This window comes from Cucurbita maxima, unplaced genomic scaffold (assembly GCF_002738345.1).
Source record: "Cucurbita maxima cultivar Rimu unplaced genomic scaffold, Cmax_1.0 Cma_Scf00024, whole genome shotgun sequence".
NCBI lineage: Eukaryota > Viridiplantae > Streptophyta > Magnoliopsida > Cucurbitales > Cucurbitaceae > Cucurbita > Cucurbita maxima.
Window position 1 is genome coordinate 1260836 of NW_019272040.1, and position 16145 is coordinate 1276980.

At 35.1% G+C, this 16145-nt stretch overlaps 5 protein-coding genes across 5 annotated transcripts; 4 read left to right on the forward strand and 1 right to left on the reverse strand.

The window, feature by feature from the left end:
- The first annotated feature begins 76 nt into the window (after positions 1–76).
- On the forward strand, positions 77–1998 carry LOC111497884 (60S ribosomal protein L19-1-like). The gene is made up of 5 exons (XM_023148887.1): positions 77–272; positions 890–1012; positions 1192–1505; positions 1604–1665; positions 1741–1998. Exons 1-5 carry the CDS (start codon positions 161–163, stop codon positions 1763–1765), a joined length of 636 nt encoding a protein of 211 aa, XP_023004655.1. The 5' UTR covers positions 77–160; the 3' UTR covers positions 1766–1998.
- Positions 1999–3166: 1168 nt separating this feature from the next.
- Positions 3167–6283, forward strand: LOC111497760 (exocyst complex component SEC15B-like). The gene is made up of 2 exons (XM_023148689.1): positions 3167–5930; positions 6055–6283. The coding sequence occupies exon 1, from the start codon at positions 3486–3488 to the stop codon at positions 5901–5903; it is 2418 nt and encodes an 805-aa protein (XP_023004457.1). The 5' UTR covers positions 3167–3485; the 3' UTR covers positions 5904–5930; positions 6055–6283.
- A 1141-nt stretch (positions 6284–7424) lies between these two features.
- On the forward strand, positions 7425–7904 carry LOC111498062 (uncharacterized protein At5g01610-like). The gene has a single exon (XM_023149116.1). The coding sequence runs from the start codon at positions 7425–7427 to the stop codon at positions 7902–7904; it is 480 nt and encodes a 159-aa protein (XP_023004884.1).
- A 1298-nt stretch (positions 7905–9202) lies between these two features.
- Positions 9203–10335, forward strand: LOC111497901. Its single transcript, XM_023148911.1, has one exon. It carries the CDS (start codon positions 9618–9620, stop codon positions 10080–10082), a length of 465 nt encoding a protein of 154 aa, XP_023004679.1. The 5' UTR covers positions 9203–9617; the 3' UTR covers positions 10083–10335.
- A 2157-nt stretch (positions 10336–12492) lies between these two features.
- Positions 12493–13393, reverse strand: LOC111497923 (indole-3-acetic acid-induced protein ARG2-like). Its single transcript, XM_023148939.1, has 2 exons — positions 13110–13393; positions 12493–13020 (listed from the first exon to the last, which is right to left on the reverse strand). Exons 1-2 carry the CDS (start codon positions 13181–13183, stop codon positions 12783–12785), a joined length of 312 nt encoding a protein of 103 aa, XP_023004707.1. The 5' UTR covers positions 13184–13393; the 3' UTR covers positions 12493–12782.
- Positions 13394–16145: the final 2752 nt, after the last annotated feature.

Genomic DNA, 16145 nt, shown 5'->3' on the forward strand with positions numbered 1-16145 from the left:
TTTTTTTTTTTTTTTTTTTTTTTTTTTTAATTTAAAATTTTTGTTTTTGGGTCGAGGCCCACAATAAATTGGTCACTTCTAAAACCCTAGAACGCCACTCCTTTCCTCCTTTGTAAGCTTATCTTCTCTGCAACGAGCGGCCGGGAAGGGAGGAGAAAAAATGGTTTCGCTAAAGCTCCAGAAGCGGCTCGCCGCCAGTGTCCTCAAGTGCGGGAAAGGCAAGGTCTGGCTCGATCCCAATGAGGTCAACGAAATCTCCATGGCGAACTCTCGTACGCTTTCTCTATCTATGTTCACTTAGATTCGATTGTTTAGCTCTGTTCATTGCTTAGTGAAATCTCCATGTTGTTGTGTGAAGTTCTGTTCTTTTGATTTCACGATCTGAAGATTGTTCTGTGTCCCTTAGGTTTCCTAGATGAAATATGTTTTCGGATCTGAAAATGTTGCCCTAGGTTAAGTCTCGAATTGTGATTCCTTGTTAATTTTCTTGGTTATGGTAATTATACTATAGTTAAATCCCTTGGCTGAATGATTTGCAGTAGATTGCTAGGAGATGATATCTTTGAGTTGCATAGGAAATTTCTGTTATTGAACAAAAATTTTGTGATTTGTGAAGTTTTAAAAAACTATTTCCTCTCAGATATTTGAAAATTTTGTGATTTGTGAACAAAAATTCTGTTATTCGAGTTGCATACGCCTTGTTACACTTCCAAATTCCACAAGCTCTATCTTCTGTCGGGAGCAATGTTTATCTTTAATGTGTTATTACTGATATGTAACTACTGATTTTTAGCAAAAATATTGTCATTTTGTGATCTTTCGCACCTGATTTACACATAATACTGTTTGTGACTCGGTTGCTAATTAATGTCTGGATTGTTGAGTACAGGCCAAAATATTAGGAAGTTGGTCAAGGATGGTTTCGTTATCAGGAAGCCAACCAAGATCCACTCCCGTTCTCGAGCACGCCGTATGAAAGAGGCCAAGAGAAAGGGTCGACACTCTGGATATGGTACTTTTCTTCTGAAGCCTTGATTTATGTATATTATAGAGAAGCTTTATGGTGTTTAATCTTTTTTTAGTACTTCCTATGCATATATCACTGTTTTTTCCCTCTTAGACACTTAGTCAAGAACTTGATGAGCACTATTCTGTTTTTGTACTAAAATTCACAGTTTAAACCTTATTCAGGTAAGAGAAAGGGTACCAGGGAGGCAAGGTTGCCGACCAAGATCCTCTGGATGCGGAGAATGCGTGTTCTCAGGAGATTGCTCCGCAAATATAGAGAATCCAAGAAGATCGACAAGCATATGTATCATGACATGTACATGAAAGTTAAGGGTAATGTCTTTAAGAACAAGCGTGTGTTGATGGAGAGCATCCACAAGTCGAAGGCCGAGAAGGCAAGAGAGAAGACATTGTCAGACCAATTCGAGGCTAAGAGGGCCAAGAACAAAGCCAGCAGGGAAAGGAAGTTTGCTCGGAGGGAGGAACGATTGGCACAGGTTTCTATCTCCCTCCCTCCCCCCTTGCTCTTGACTATTACCAACGTAATGTTTGTACCTTCTATGCTGTTGTAATTCGTATTTGTTCTATGTTGTAGGGACCTGGGGAGAAACAACCACCTGCGACATCGGCAGCTCAACCTGCTGCTCAATCTACTCAGTAAGCATCAATTGTGATAATCTATGTAAATCCATCTTCATTTTACGATACTAAGTATCGGTTCATTATGTGCAGGCAATCGAAGAAATCGAAGAAGTGAGAATTTTACAGTGGAGCATCATAGGGGAAGGTTTACTTCTGATGGCACCATTATTCTAGAGTAGTAGTGTTTTGAGGAGGGCTTTTGCAGCGTTTTTGTTCAGTTTGGACCCTTGTTACTTCATCATGTCGAAGACGCCAAGGATTTTAAGCCTGGTAATTTTGTTAGTTTATGTTCATTGTTTTTTGTCAACCGTGTTTGCTGAATGGAATTTATTTGAAGATTAAATGCCATATTGATTGATCAAAGGTGAGTTTTACATGGTTTTGAATTTGCAGTTTTTCCGTTTCTCATCTCTTCTAGTATGCCAATCTTGTTCTGAACTAACCTATAATCTAAATGTGATTTCCCACAAGGGGTGGAAATCTTCCCCTAGCATATGCGATTTAAAAGTCTTAAGGGGAAGCCTGAAAGGAAAGTCCAAAGAGGACAATATCTCCTAGCGGGAGTAGATCATGAGCGTTACACTAAATGATTATTCAAGGTTTTCTTGAATATTCATGACCCACAACCTCCATTGATACCCAAAGGCACTTATGTTAGAGCGATTTTTAGGTTTCGGTGGTACTCTCTCATTTGATAACTATATTAATAATCATTATCAAATCAACACGGATTGGTTAGAGTGGTTGAAAAGTGAAAAGTTATTATTAAATGAGGTCACTAAAGATAAATTTAAAAATTTTAAAATTAAATTTGAAAATGCAATAACTTCATATAATAATTTACCTTCTCCTTGGTTAGAGCGGTTGAATTGGAGTGGTTGAGTGTTTTACTAACTTCGAAAGAGCTCTTCTTATTAAAATAATTAAAATATAACACTGACCAAATCTGGGTTGAGTCCGGAGAAGGAAAGTCCTCCAAAATTACCAATTTTATTTATATTTATACTTTGCTTCTGTTAAAATTTTACTAATTATACAAAGGTTAAACTTTAAATTTGATGAAGTTAAAAGTTTTAAAATTTTATAACAAAAAAACTTTCAATTCCTATTTATTAGGTCTTAAACACACTAAAAAATATTAATTTAGTTATTTTATTAAGTATAGGATTTTATTTTGTATCTAATTAAACCTTAAAATTTTAATTTATAACTAATAAATATTATAAATTTAAAGAACAATTTTTTAAAAATTTAATAGATAAAAAAAAAAGTTAATAGATACAAAATTTAAATTGAAATAAAAAAACCTAACTTATTTTTAAGTTCAATTAACAACGATAATTTTTATATTCTAATGATTTATAAAAATATATATTTAAGAAATTGTTTAATAGATATAAAAATTGAGACGTTTATTTTTTTTATTTTTTTATTTTTTTTTAAATTGCCAGGTTTAGTCTATAATATATATATATATATATTTACCCATCTTTACCAATACCGGGAGCTCTTACTGTCGGTAAATTATACTATCAAGACGCGATCCGGTACCGCCGCCGCCGAAATACCCGCGTCAAAATTCCCGTCGCCTCTTCCTCCTCCGGTCAACATGAGTGTCCAGAATCTCCAAAATACCCTTGGTCAATCCCCAAATTTTCAATCCGTCAAAGCCAGATCAGCATTCATGGGCAGTGTCATTTTTGTCAATAAAATATATTGCCTTTCGACTCCCCCATTTTCCTTCCATTTTCTAATGAATAACCAAATCCACCCCCGAAATTCCCTCCGTTCACAACGCCCATAACCGCCGCCCTCTCGCCGGGATCCTTCCCACTATGAACTCCACCAAATACCGCCGAAAGGTGGCGCCGTCTGCCGCTGATTCCGGTGACTCCGCCGATAAACTCGACCAGCTTCTTCTTTCCTCCGCGATCTGCAACGGCGAGGATCTAGTTCCGTTTGTACGGAAGGCTTTTGTCTCCGGGAAGCCAGAGACTCTGCTTCATCACCTACGCGCCTTCTCCAAGTCCAAGGAATCGGAGATCGAAGAGGTCTGCAAGGCTCATTACCAGGATTTCATCCTTGCTGTTGATGACCTCCGATCCCTTCTATCTGATGTTGATTCTCTTAAATCTGCTCTCTTTGAATCCAACTCTAAGCTTCAATCTGTCGGTCTTCCCCTGCTTTCTTCTTTAGATGCCTTCGTTGAAGCGCGGACGGTGTCGCGGAACCTCAATCTCGCGCTCGACTCGGTCCGCGCCTGTGTTCATACCATAGAACTTTGTACTAGAGCGAACAAACACTTGGAGGACGGTAATTTCTATATGGCTTTGAAGTGCTTGGACTCGATTGAGAACGAGTTTTTGGACAAAACGCCATCGTCAACGCTGAAGAGGATGCTGGAGAAGTATATCCCTGAAATTCGTTCGTATATAGAGAGGAAAGTGAGCAAGGAGTTTGGGGATTGGCTGGTAGAGATCCGAGCCGTCAGTCGGACTTTGGGACAGTTAGCAATCAGTCAAGCGTCGTCGGCTCGCCAACGTGAAGAAGATCTGCGAATCAAGCAGCGCCAAGCGGAGGAACAGAGTCGACTTAGCTTAAGAGACTGTGTGTACGTTTTGGAGGAAGAGGATGAAGACGGCCTTGGTACAGTTGGGGATGATGCAAAGGATTTGTACTCCAACGGCGGAGGTGGACATCTAGGGTTTGATTTGACTCCGTTGTATAGAGCCTATCACATACATCAGACTTTAGGACTCGAAGATCGATTCAAACAGTATTACTTTGAGAATCGGAAGCTTCAGTTAACATCCGACTTTCAGGTATCATCAATGACTCCTTTCCTTGAATCGCATCAAACGTTTTTCGCTCAAATTGCTGGATTTTTCATTGTGGAGGATAGGATTTTTAGGACTAGTGGTGGTCTGATATCAAAAATGGAGGTTGAGAATCTATGGGAAACTGCTATGAGTAAAATGTGTTCTGTTCTTGAAGATCAGTTTTCTAGAATGCAAACTGCGAATCATCTTTTGTTAATCAAGGATTATGTGAGCTTGCTAGGAGTAACTTTGCGTAGATATTGGTATCCAGTTGAACCCTTGTTAGATGTTTTGAGCAAGCACCGGGACAAGTATCACGAACTGTTGATATCAGATTGCCGCAAACAGATTACTGAGGCATTGTCCGCTGACAAATTTGAACAAATGTTGATGAAGAAAGAGTATGAATATTCCATGAATGTTCTTTCTTTTCAGCTACAAGATTCAGATATTGTACCTGCATTTCCCTACATTGCACCATTTTCCACCACAGTGCCTGATTGCTGTCGAATTGTGAGGTCTTTCATTGAGGATGCTGTGAGTTTTATGTCATATGGTGGGCAGCTAGATTTCTACGATGTAGTTAAGAAGTATTTGGATAGGCTATTAAGTGAAGTCCTGGATGGAGCCTTGTTGAAGCTCATAAGTTCTTCTGTCCATGGAGTTCCTCAAGCCATGCAAATGGCTGCAAATATGGCTGTCTTTGAGCGAGCATGCGATTTCTTTTTTCGTCACGCTGCTCAGCTTTCTGGTATTCCATTGAGAATGGCTGAGAGGGGTAGACGACGCTTTCCACTGATCAAAGCCCGTGAGGCAGCGGAAGAGACGCTTTCGGGGTTGCTTAAAGGAAAGGTTGATAGTTTCATGTTGTTGATTGAGAATGTTAACTGGGTACCTGATGAGCCTCTACAAAATGGTAACGAATATGTAAATGAGGTTATTTTTTATTTGGAAACTCTGGTTTCCACAGCTCAACAGATATTGCCTGTTCAAGTCCTTCAAAGAGTATTACAAGATGTTCTTTCTCACATATCGGTGATGATCGTCGGAGCCTTACAAGCCGATTCTGTAAAGAGGTTTAATCTTAATGCTGTAATGGGGTTCGACGTCGATATTAAATTATTGGAAGCTTTCGTCGATAATCAAGCTTCTATATTTGCGGAGGAGGATCTAAATCAGTTAAAGGCAGCTGTTTCTGAAGCAAGACAAATGATTAACTTGCTTTTGAGCAGCCATCCAGAGAATTTCCTGAATCCAGTGATTCGAGAGAGAAGTTACTACAGTCTAGACTACAAGAAAGTCGTCACAATATCCGAGAAGCTAAAAGATTCTTCGGATCGGTTATTCGGAACCTTCGGAAGTCGAAATATGAAGCAGAATCCGAAAAAGAAGTCGTTGGATACCTTGATAAAAAGACTCAGGGATGCGAGCTAGTGGAGATTAGCGTTTCATCTCTTATTGGTTCATTCCTAACTTTATTTCCTTTCAGCCTCCAAATTGTTGTTCTTCTGTTTGATTAGAGATTGCATTTTTGTATATCATCACAATTATGTAGTGGTTTCATACTTGATTTATCTTTGGAAAGTGTCAGCAGAAAGCATCCATGGAGATCTGGTCTTGGAAATATGGTGCTGCTGGTGGTGAGAACTGAGCCAAGTCCGAGCTTTGTGGATTACTCCTGCACATAAAAGGTTTACATGCTCTTCCCTCTCAAAATCATGAATTGAGGTCACTGTGAATACCCTTTACAACTGGTAATTTGCCTTTAGTGTTGTCATTCTTTAATGATAATCTTCCATTTTATTGTTTGTTCATACTGTTTTCACGTTGATACGTCTGTTTAAATGACCATTCATGCGGGATAGATAGGGTAGTTTATGAGGGTATTTATTAACGGTTTAAGTGTTCTGGTGCCTGCTTCAAAGTTTTATCAGCTTTTGTTCATAAATCTTTGTGATTTGTTGTTGAATCGATAAGGAGTTAGAGATATTTTTGCTAGGAATCACACCTTTCCACGATATTAGCCTAAGGTTCTCTTCTAATAATCCCCTCCTCGAACAAAAGACACCATAGAGTCTCTCCTGAGGCCTATAGAGCTCTCAAACAACCTCCTCTTAATCGAGACTCGACTTCTTCTCTGGAGCCTTCGAACATAATACACCATAGAGTCACTTTTGTCTATACCTTCGAGTCTTACAATTTCTTTGTCCGACATTTGAGAATTCTATTAACATAACTAAATTAAAAGTATTGTTAGAAATCACGACTTCACACATGGTTTTGCTTTTGGTTTCTTCAAAATGCCTCAACCAATAGACATTTATTCCTTCCTTATAAACCTAAGATAAAGCCCTTAACTAGTTAATGTGTGACTCCTCTCCTAATAATCCTCAGCCGTTTTTTGTTTTGCTTTTACCTATTTTATATCAGGTTAGAAATCAAAGACTTCTTTTTTTGTTTGAATCCAAAGTTAAAAGGGCTACAACATAAAATAAAAACGGTTCATGTTTAAAAAATTCCGAATAAATTAAAAAAAATTAGTGATTTAATTACCTATCAAATTAAAAGTTTAAAGATTTATTAGATCGGTGTTTAGAAGTCTTATTAAAGACAAAATAGATATAAACTCAAAATAATTTTTAAAAATTAAATTTAAAAGGTAAGATATGGAACAATTATTTTCAGACAGACATGATCTCAAACTTTTAATTCATAGTTTCACTAATTTTAAAAAAGAATAATGTAAGTAAACGTACAAAAATAAAATAAAAATGTCAAATCTAGCACGTGGAACACGTGACTCCCTTATTTCTCAGTTTTATTGGTAAAAAAATAAATGAATACATAAATAAATTATCATTAGCAAAGGTATTATTATTAAGATCTGGCAACTTCGTTTTCAACTCAAAATCAAAACAGGAACTTAGAAGAAGCAGAAGAACGAAATCTATAAATATGAGTTTCTCTAAGTCTGTGGTTCCTTTTCTTCTCCTTGCTTTCATCTCATTGTCGTCGAGCCCTCTCGCCTGTGCTCAAAAATCTCTCTCCGCCTACGATATTCTCCAGCAGTACGGCTTCCCTGTCGGCATTCTTCCCGTCGGTGTTACTGGCTACGAATTCAACAAAGCCACCGGAGAGTTCAGCCTCTTTTTGAATCGGAAGTGCAGATTCTGGATCGATTCCTACGAATTGGAGTACAAACCTACCGTCAAGGGCGTGATTTCTCAAGGCATAATCAAAAATTTGAAAGGTGTTAGTGTTAAGATCCTGTTGATTTGGTTCAACATCGTTGAAGTCGTTAGCGATAGTGACGAACTTCGATTCTCTATCGGAGTTGCCTCTGCTAATTTTCCGATTAATAGTTTCTATGAATCGCCGCATTGTGGATGTGGATTTGACTGCGACAAGGTTGGGAGCTTGGTTTCGGCTTCTTGAAATTTGGTAATATATGTGTTTAATGATTTATGGAATGTTTTGTTTTGAATCTCTTTGACCACTTCAAATATAGCGATGTTTTGTTGCTTTGAACTTACATTTAAGTGCAGTTTAGGTGATCGAGATTACCTCTATCTATTGTTCTGTTCTACTTTTGTTGAAATAATCGTCTCTTCGGTGGAAAATAGAATTGTATTTTTCTGCCATTGTGATCTGCTGCCTCTCTCTGATTCTCTTCATGCATTCGATTGCTTATTTTTTATTTGAACAATTCAATCTATTAGGTTTAATGGTTGCACATTTTTAATCATCTATGGCATCAATCGCATAATCAGTTTGTCTGAAACCCTAGATTCTTATCTTCATCAGTCGGCTTCCGTTTACTGGCTTCTTTTTCATACTCTGCCTACTTTTCAGTTCGTCAATCAGATGATATTCCGCCTTTTTTTCATTGGCAGCCTCTCCCTCAGGTTTCATTTTCTCACTGAGGCCTATTGTTCAATTGGTCAATTATGAGTCAGTTAGATCATATTCCTTTTGTTTTTCCATTGGCATTCGTTTCCTGTCTGTTAGCTAGTTCCCAGATCTTGAAAAATATGCCTTGTTGTTGGTCATAGTCTGCCTTTGAACTGTTTAGTACTGCCACCATAATGGGAGAAGGTACAGTTCTAGAATCAATTCTTATCCATCTGGATTGTTCATTTCAAGTTCTTTTAGACCATTGTTCTTGGTTCCTTTTTCACATAATCTGGAACTCCCAGAGTGAAAACATACTTTTTGGGATCCTGTCTTTTTTAGAAAGAAAGTCTGACCCCACTTCCAACCCAGATTGTGGAGACATCAGGAGTTTCCTTTGAACAACCAATTGGAGGTTGATTCTTGGGATCTTGTTAGAGACCCACCATCCCTACCCCCTTGGGGGCTGATTCTTGGGATCTTGTTAGGTGATGTAAAATTCTAAGACCACCATATCAGCTGGTAGGATCTGTTCTGAATGGGAGGGACTAATTTAGGGAATAGTCATGGATTTATAAGTAAGAATACATCTCCAATGGTACGAGATCTTTTGGTAAAACAAAAAGAAAAGTCATGCAAGTTGTGCTCAAAGTGGATAATATCATATCATTTTGTAGAACCGTGATTTTAATAGGATCTCTGTATCAGAGTGTACTCTTCGTTTTTAATCATAGATATCATGAAGAAGAGAAGCTCATGTTGGAGTTCAATCTTCAGCCACTGTTTGCACTACCAAATTCTTTTTGGTGAATTGATCCAAAGTTCGAATTCTTAGGCAAAATAGCTTGATTTGAATTTCTTGGTAAGTTCATCGAATGGAAACTTGGGGGAATTTTGGAATTCAATGTTTGTATGATCTGCTCTTGGAAATGACCACCATTCTATGAGTTGCACGTGTTTGATTAGCATGTCCTTAGTTCTCGTAAACCTATTTTTTTGCTGCTACCCTCTATTTCTGTGTTCTTAAATTTAGAATCTTCCCAGTCAGCCATAGCATTTCCACATCAATTTTCCAGGAAAATGGTGGGATAAAAATTTTCTCAGCGGGAAAGAGGGAGAGATGGGAGACCCTATTTTTAGAACAACCAAGGAAAAGAAACAACTATTTTTCCCCCCTCAATGGTCTCGTTGCCACAGCATTAGCATTAGCATTAGCCTCAACCTCAGCCTCCCCTGCCCACATTCTTCCACATCTCCATGTCGACCGCCGCTGCATCGCCTGCCACCAACAACGGCGAAGCACCGTCGGTGTACGACATTCTCCGGGAATTCAACTTCCCAATAGGCCTCCTCCCAGAAGGTGTTGTGGGTTGTAGTCTTGATCGAACCACCGGAAAATTGGAGGCTTATTTGAATGAAGCATGCCAATTCTCGCCGGAAGATCCGTATGAATTGAGATACAAAGCCACCATTAGTGGGCAGATCTCAAAGAATAGGCTAACGGATCTGAAAGGGGTGACTGTGAAATTCATGTTCTTCTGGGTCAACATTGTGGAGGTGGTGAGAAACGGCGACGATCTGCTGTTCTCGGTGGGGGTGGCCACGGCGTCGTTTCCAGTGGATAATTTCTCCGAGTGCCTGCCGCCGGGTGGGTGTGGAGCCGATTGCAAGAATGGAAAAGGGGGAAAAATCAAAACCAAATCTCTTGTTTCACCAGCTTGAACTGGAAATGGTTGGGTTGGGTTCGAATCTCAGGTAGGAATCTCTTGATTTTAAATTGGTTGGGGGTTTAAATTGATGGGAAATTTTTTGGTGGAAATGGGGGCTAAATTAATAAGATAAATGCATAATTATGTTGTGAATGTTTGATTCGCTGTTGGAATTGAGTAGGATTTCCAATGTTTCTTCTAATTCTTTTTGCTCTAGAGCCTCTTAATTTTTTTTTTTTTCTTTCACTTTTCCAATTGGATCGTATCCTATCGAGATTTGAATTTTAACAAATGAAAATATAATTCAATAAATAATGCCCTTAGATGGTATTCACCACCAACTCGGGTCTCAGATGAATTTGAGCTCATATTCAACAAATTTGATTGACAGTAGAAATTAGACCATTGTGCTTGTGATGTTTTCTTTGTTCATGGGGTGCAGTTTTTTATAAATAAATAATAATGATAACAATAATAATCCTTTTTTTTTTTTATATTTAATTATTGTTTCAGTTTTCAAATTTTATCTTATTACAAATTTTTTAGTTTTTTCCCCCTAAAAGAATTACTCATAGTTTTCAAATTTCACTTGGATCCCTTAAATGTTTTTTTAAGAGTAAATTAGAAAGTGAAATAATATCACAAAATGTTTCTTTTTTTTTATTTATTATTATTATTATTATTTAAGAACTAAATAGTATAATTTAGTAAATAAACCAAACAAACATTGTCAATCCTACTTTTTTTTTTAAGGTAATTATGAAACAAATTTTTGACTCTTTCAAACTTAGACTTTATAGCCTCCATTTAAGGGTTTTTTTTTTTTTTTTTTTTTTTTTTTTTTTTTTTTACTTGGTACAATAAATACCATTTAGGAGATTGTATTATATTCCCATGATTTTTTTCTCATGACTTAATATATTAATATATTGAATGCTTTTTTGTTGTCAAATCGAGTATGTTTTGTTGAATGATACACTCATCTCATCACTATCACTATCTAAAAAATTGCTCGTTTGAGTAGTGGGAAGAGGCATGAAGATAGTTGAAAGTGTTAGTGTATTCATTTTTGCTAATATATAAAATATTGATAGGGTATTGTTTATGTTAGTTTTAATTTTAAATTATGACATTTTTTTCTTGATTTGACTTTATTTATTAAAATTTAGGATTCTTATAAGATGGAAATAGAAAGTTTGACATTGAAATTAATTTTTAAAAATTTAAAATAAAAATAAATTAATGTCATTAATAAAGATCGAATTAAAACTTAATTTGTTACACCAACTTGAATTGGGTCTTACAAACTAGTTGAACCAAATTGAATTGGATCTTACAAACTTATTGAAATATTTGGGAATTGATGTGAATGATATATGAAATTGATAGAACAATAGTTGGCTAGTAAAATGTATCGATAATGTCTTTGCTTTTTCGGTCAATTATTTTATTTTTTATATTTTTTATATATATATATATTTTTTTTTTGTTGCAATTATGAAGTTGGATATTTTGAAATGAAAAAATGAAGATACCAACTTAGAAACAAGACCCCACCCTTTAATATCCTCTCACCATGTGGTTGTCGTGAAGGAGAACCAAGTTCATGGAATGTTGCCCATTGTGATCTCACCACGTCATTGTGGTTAACGTTGTCGTGTGGCCCACAACGATAGTGAAGGATTATTTTACAAATTTAAAAAAAATAGTCCTCATAATTATAATTTAAAAAACAGTATTTAATAATTTGAGAGGTAGAATTTACTAAAATTCGAGTTTAAGAATTAAATTATGTTTTAATCACACATTGTGATCTCCACCACGTCATTGTGGTTAACCCAGCAACGAGTGGTGGAACTTTTTTGAATCGATAAAATCAAGATGGCACATTTTGGTAGTTTTTTAACACCCATTTGGGTAGCGAAAATTAATTTAATCACATGAACCTTCCAATAACAAATTAATTAAAAGTTTCACGAAATTTATTCCGTTAAGGGTACTTTCAAAGGTCTAACCAATCGCAGTCGTCCAAGTTAACTTTGATCCAATGTTTTCAGGGGGAAAATGATACTTTTACCTAAAATTAAAATAATAACTTCCATTAAAATTTATGTAATGATGAGTAAAAGAACAGTCTATGAATCATAATTATCATACGCATATCATAAAGAAAAGGAAAATTGAATTCATACATCCAATCGTTGTAAGCCATGAACAGTTGAAAGCAGAAGCGTCATCTCATTAGGAATGAAATCATAAACATCGTTCCAAATCAGGCTTTACTGACTCTGTTCTTTCACCAGAAGGCAAGCTTCTCTACTCTTCTAGAACAGAGGTTCCGCGTTAATTTAGTTTTGTAATCAACAAATTGAAAAGGAAAGGGAAAAGGAATTTGTAGAACACGAAGAACAGAAGCCAAAGGCTACACAAATGTCTATTTCAACCATTCATTCATTGTGTATTTTAGCGTAACCGTACACAGGAAACGAAACATTCAAATTCTAAAAACAGAGTGCAATGGAAAAGTTGTGGTAAAGAAAAACTTAACGTCTAAACGGAAGCGATAGTGTGTCACCCAATCCCCAAACTGCTTCTCAAATTTAACGCTCATGCCCGATCCAATCCTCTTTCAATCTCGATCCGAAGCCAGAAGGTCTCTTTACGCTGAATAGAATCCGATCATCTTTAAGGTTACTTATTGTTATTAATCCTTTCAGTTCTTGTTCTTAAGAAGAATCGATCTAAGTTCTGCAACATCGATCTCATCGCCGCGATTCTCCGGCCTGTAATAGCCAGTGGCAGGATCCGGCACCCAAGCAACCTTCTCAGACGATCCAACAACCTTCTCCTCACCCGATTTCTTCAACATATTACCGCTCCTCGCCACCGCAACACTTCCTCCTTTAACCGCACTCGACGCAACTCCTTGCGAAGCCGCCGCATAACCACGCCTAAACAAACAAGCAACAACCAAAATAAACATCGACAAAAAAGAAAATAACACTACAATCGAGACAGATCAAAGAAAAACAGGAAATACCGGCTTAGAGCGGAAGAGAAGCCATCAGAAACAAGAGCGGAGAGGACCTTAACGTTGGAGAAAGAGCGAGCCATTGGAAACGAATATAAAAAGCAAACAATCGATCTCGGAACACGCTGCTGCTTGTGGAGAAAGATTTTCGTCGGAACAAGATTGTTTCTCGAGAAAATCTTCCACGGCAAGGAGGAGAAATTTCTTAGAGGACCGGATCGAGCTTTTTCTATGTGTATGAAGCAGTTTTCTTTTCTTTCGAAAATGGAGGTGATGAAGGAAGATGGGGCAGTGAGGGGTTTATATAGAGGTAATTTGTTAGGGTTAGAAACGGAACTCGTCAAAGTAGGCGGGAAGCGCGGTTAATCATACCCGTACACGTGGAGGTAGGAGATGCGGCAGTTAGGTTGGGGTTTTGGTTTCTGTGAACCTTCTTTGTTTGTGAAAGAAACAAAGGTTCCATTGAGATGCCAGCTTGGTCTACTATGGTCAATTTATTTTTTATTCTTTTGACTCGAGCGGGATTCGAACCTATGTGATCAATTTCTTTCCTAAAAGAAATTAGCTAATTTTTATTTTATTATTTTTTTAGGTCAACAAATAATAAAAAAAAATCGAATATTTTAATTGTTCGTATACATTTTAACGTCCAAATTAGGCTCAAATGTGCGGAGACAACCCCACGGAGGCTTTGATATCTAGGGGTCAACAATTCCCTAGATAGTACTCCATATTTTTTTAGGTCAACAATTCCCTTCGTTAGAGAGTACAACACGATGATTTATTGTCTATTGTTGGCCTCTATCGTAGAATGAGTCGGGATCTGAGAGACGGTGGTTTACCTTGTGGTGGATGTCAATGGTTTGACTCTACAATATCGAAAACTATCGGAACCAAAATGAAAATATGATAGAAACGGTTGGATGAAAATATGACATAAATTCTCCATTGGTATGAGAGTTTTTTTTAGAAACCCCAAAGCAAAGCCATGAGAGTCTATAATACTTTTTAAATTTTAAATATTTTTTAAATTATTATAAAAAAATATTTTTATTAATTTACTATATTAAAATAAAAATTTTAAAAAGATTTTGAGAGGTGGGAGACGAGAATTGGTCAGCGCGTGACAGGGTTTCACTTTTTCAGCACCGCCCATTTTGCTGGTTCAGGTTCATTGCACCTTTTCTATATTTTATTTTATTTTATTTTATTTTATTTTATTTTATTTTAGAACATTACTTGTTATTTAATTTTTATGTTCCTTACTTCATTCAAAAGTCCCTAATCAATTATTTTATTTTTATTTTAAACCCTTCTTTAACATGTTTAATTAAAACAAATTAGTATATATTTCCGTTTTAAAAATATTATTATTGACTATTTAGACTTAATTTTTATTTTCGAAATTATTTTTAATAAATGATATTGAAATTTAAATATTATGTGATTTAAGTAATAAATATGATAGGAAATTTGCATGACATTAATGAACTATTATTTTCAAGTTAAATTGCACGTAATTGAAAAAACGTCTAGCCAAGTTGCATATAAAGTCACAATCACATTAGAAAAATCAATACCTATTCATGAATTATTTAAATTCTTTAATAAAAAAATAATTTAAAATATCCCAACATTTAGGATAAAGATGGGCAATTATTATTATTTGTCTCCACTTACATTTTTTATTAGCACATTTTAATTATTGAAATCATTACAAACATCAATTTTACTTTTACTTTTCTTCTAATAATGTCATTTTTATAAAAGCATTTGTTTAAAAAATATTTAAATAACTAATTAATTTATAAAAATAAATGGAGGAATATAAAAACAAAGTTTTAAATGCTATTTTATTTTGGGGTAGCGAAAAAAAAAGAAGAAAGCCAAAAAAAAAATCTATTTTTATTATATATCGTCAATTATTTAAAAATATTTATATTTTAATGAAATTAAGGAAATGACCCTTGGGAAAACGGTCCAGGGGTTGTTTCCAAAGGCCAATTTGGGAATTTTATTTTAAAATAAAATAATAATAATAATAATAAAGCGCGGAAACCGGACAGCAGAGACTCCGTTTCAAACCAAACAAAGATGCGGCGTTCTTTCAACGCCGTTTTTTTTTCTTTTCTTTATTTATTTTTTCTCTGACATTTTATTTAAATATTACGAAATTTAAATTATTTTAAAATCGAATTGTCGATGCTTTTGTGGTTAAGAATCTGACATTTTCTTTAACATTTCAGATTCCTTCGCAATTAAAAATTATTACTTTTTATTACAAAAATAAAATTCTAAAAATATTTTTTTTATACGGAATATGGCTTATCATTTATATTCATAAAAAATAGTCTAAATTATTTCTTTTATATATATATATATATATATATATATATATATATATATATTTTTCAATAATATAACAACAATTTTTTATAAACATATATTTTAATAAGAAAAATAAACTAAAAAATATTAAATAAATCAATAAAATAAAATAAAAAACTAAAAAATATTAAATAAATCAACAATTTTTTATTATTTCTTCCCCAAAAGCAACGCAAGAGACAAATTCAATCATATTTAATTTCAACTGTACTAATTGATAACCACATTAATTTAAAAATACAAAAAGAAGTGTTATTAAAATTATAGGAAATTAAAAAGTTGACCTAAAAATTAAATAAATTAATAATTGGTTTAAAATAGTATGGCAAGTAGCGGTATAAGGCTTATTTATTTTTTTAATCAAAGTCCAAACCTTATCCTTTAAAGAAAAATGTAAATAAATATGTGGCCGTTAGGACAATGAAAATCCACATATATACACAAAGGTGCCTCCATATATCATAGGCCAAACGTGACTCTTTTTTAAAAATGACCCTTTTATTTTACTTTCCTTTAACGAAAAAAGGGATGCAATTCTCGTTTGTACTAACTTTTTGATAAAAATTTGACAGGTGATGTCGTATGTCAATTTAATAGTAGGGATGGATATCTGTTTAAATATGTTCTGTAACGAAGATTCGACACTTTATGAGACTC

Excerpts from the sequence above, each read along its gene's own strand:
- LOC111498062 (XM_023149116.1), top strand. The coding sequence starts at position 7,425 with ATGAGTTTCTCTAAGTCTGTGGTTCCTTTTCTTCTCCTTGCTTTCATC.
- LOC111497901 (XM_023148911.1), top strand. The coding sequence starts at position 9,618 with ATGTCGACCGCCGCTGCATCGCCTGCCACCAACAACGGCGAAGCACCG.
- LOC111497923 (XM_023148939.1), bottom strand. The coding sequence starts at position 13,183 with ATGGCTCGCTCTTTCTCCAACGTTAAGGTCCTCTCCGCTCTTGTTTCT. Across the intron at positions 13,021-13,109 it reads TTCTCTTCCGCTCTAAGCCG|GCGTGGTTATGCGGCGGCTT; the intron begins GTATTTCCTGTT and ends TTGTTTGTTTAG.
- LOC111497760 (XM_023148689.1), top strand. The coding sequence starts at position 3,486 with ATGAACTCCACCAAATACCGCCGAAAGGTGGCGCCGTCTGCCGCTGAT.
- LOC111497884 (XM_023148887.1), top strand. The coding sequence starts at position 161 with ATGGTTTCGCTAAAGCTCCAGAAGCGGCTCGCCGCCAGTGTCCTCAAG. Across the intron at positions 273-889 it reads AATCTCCATGGCGAACTCTC|GCCAAAATATTAGGAAGTTG; the intron begins GTACGCTTTCTC and ends TGTTGAGTACAG. Across the intron at positions 1,013-1,191 it reads GGGTCGACACTCTGGATATG|GTAAGAGAAAGGGTACCAGG; the intron begins GTACTTTTCTTC and ends AACCTTATTCAG.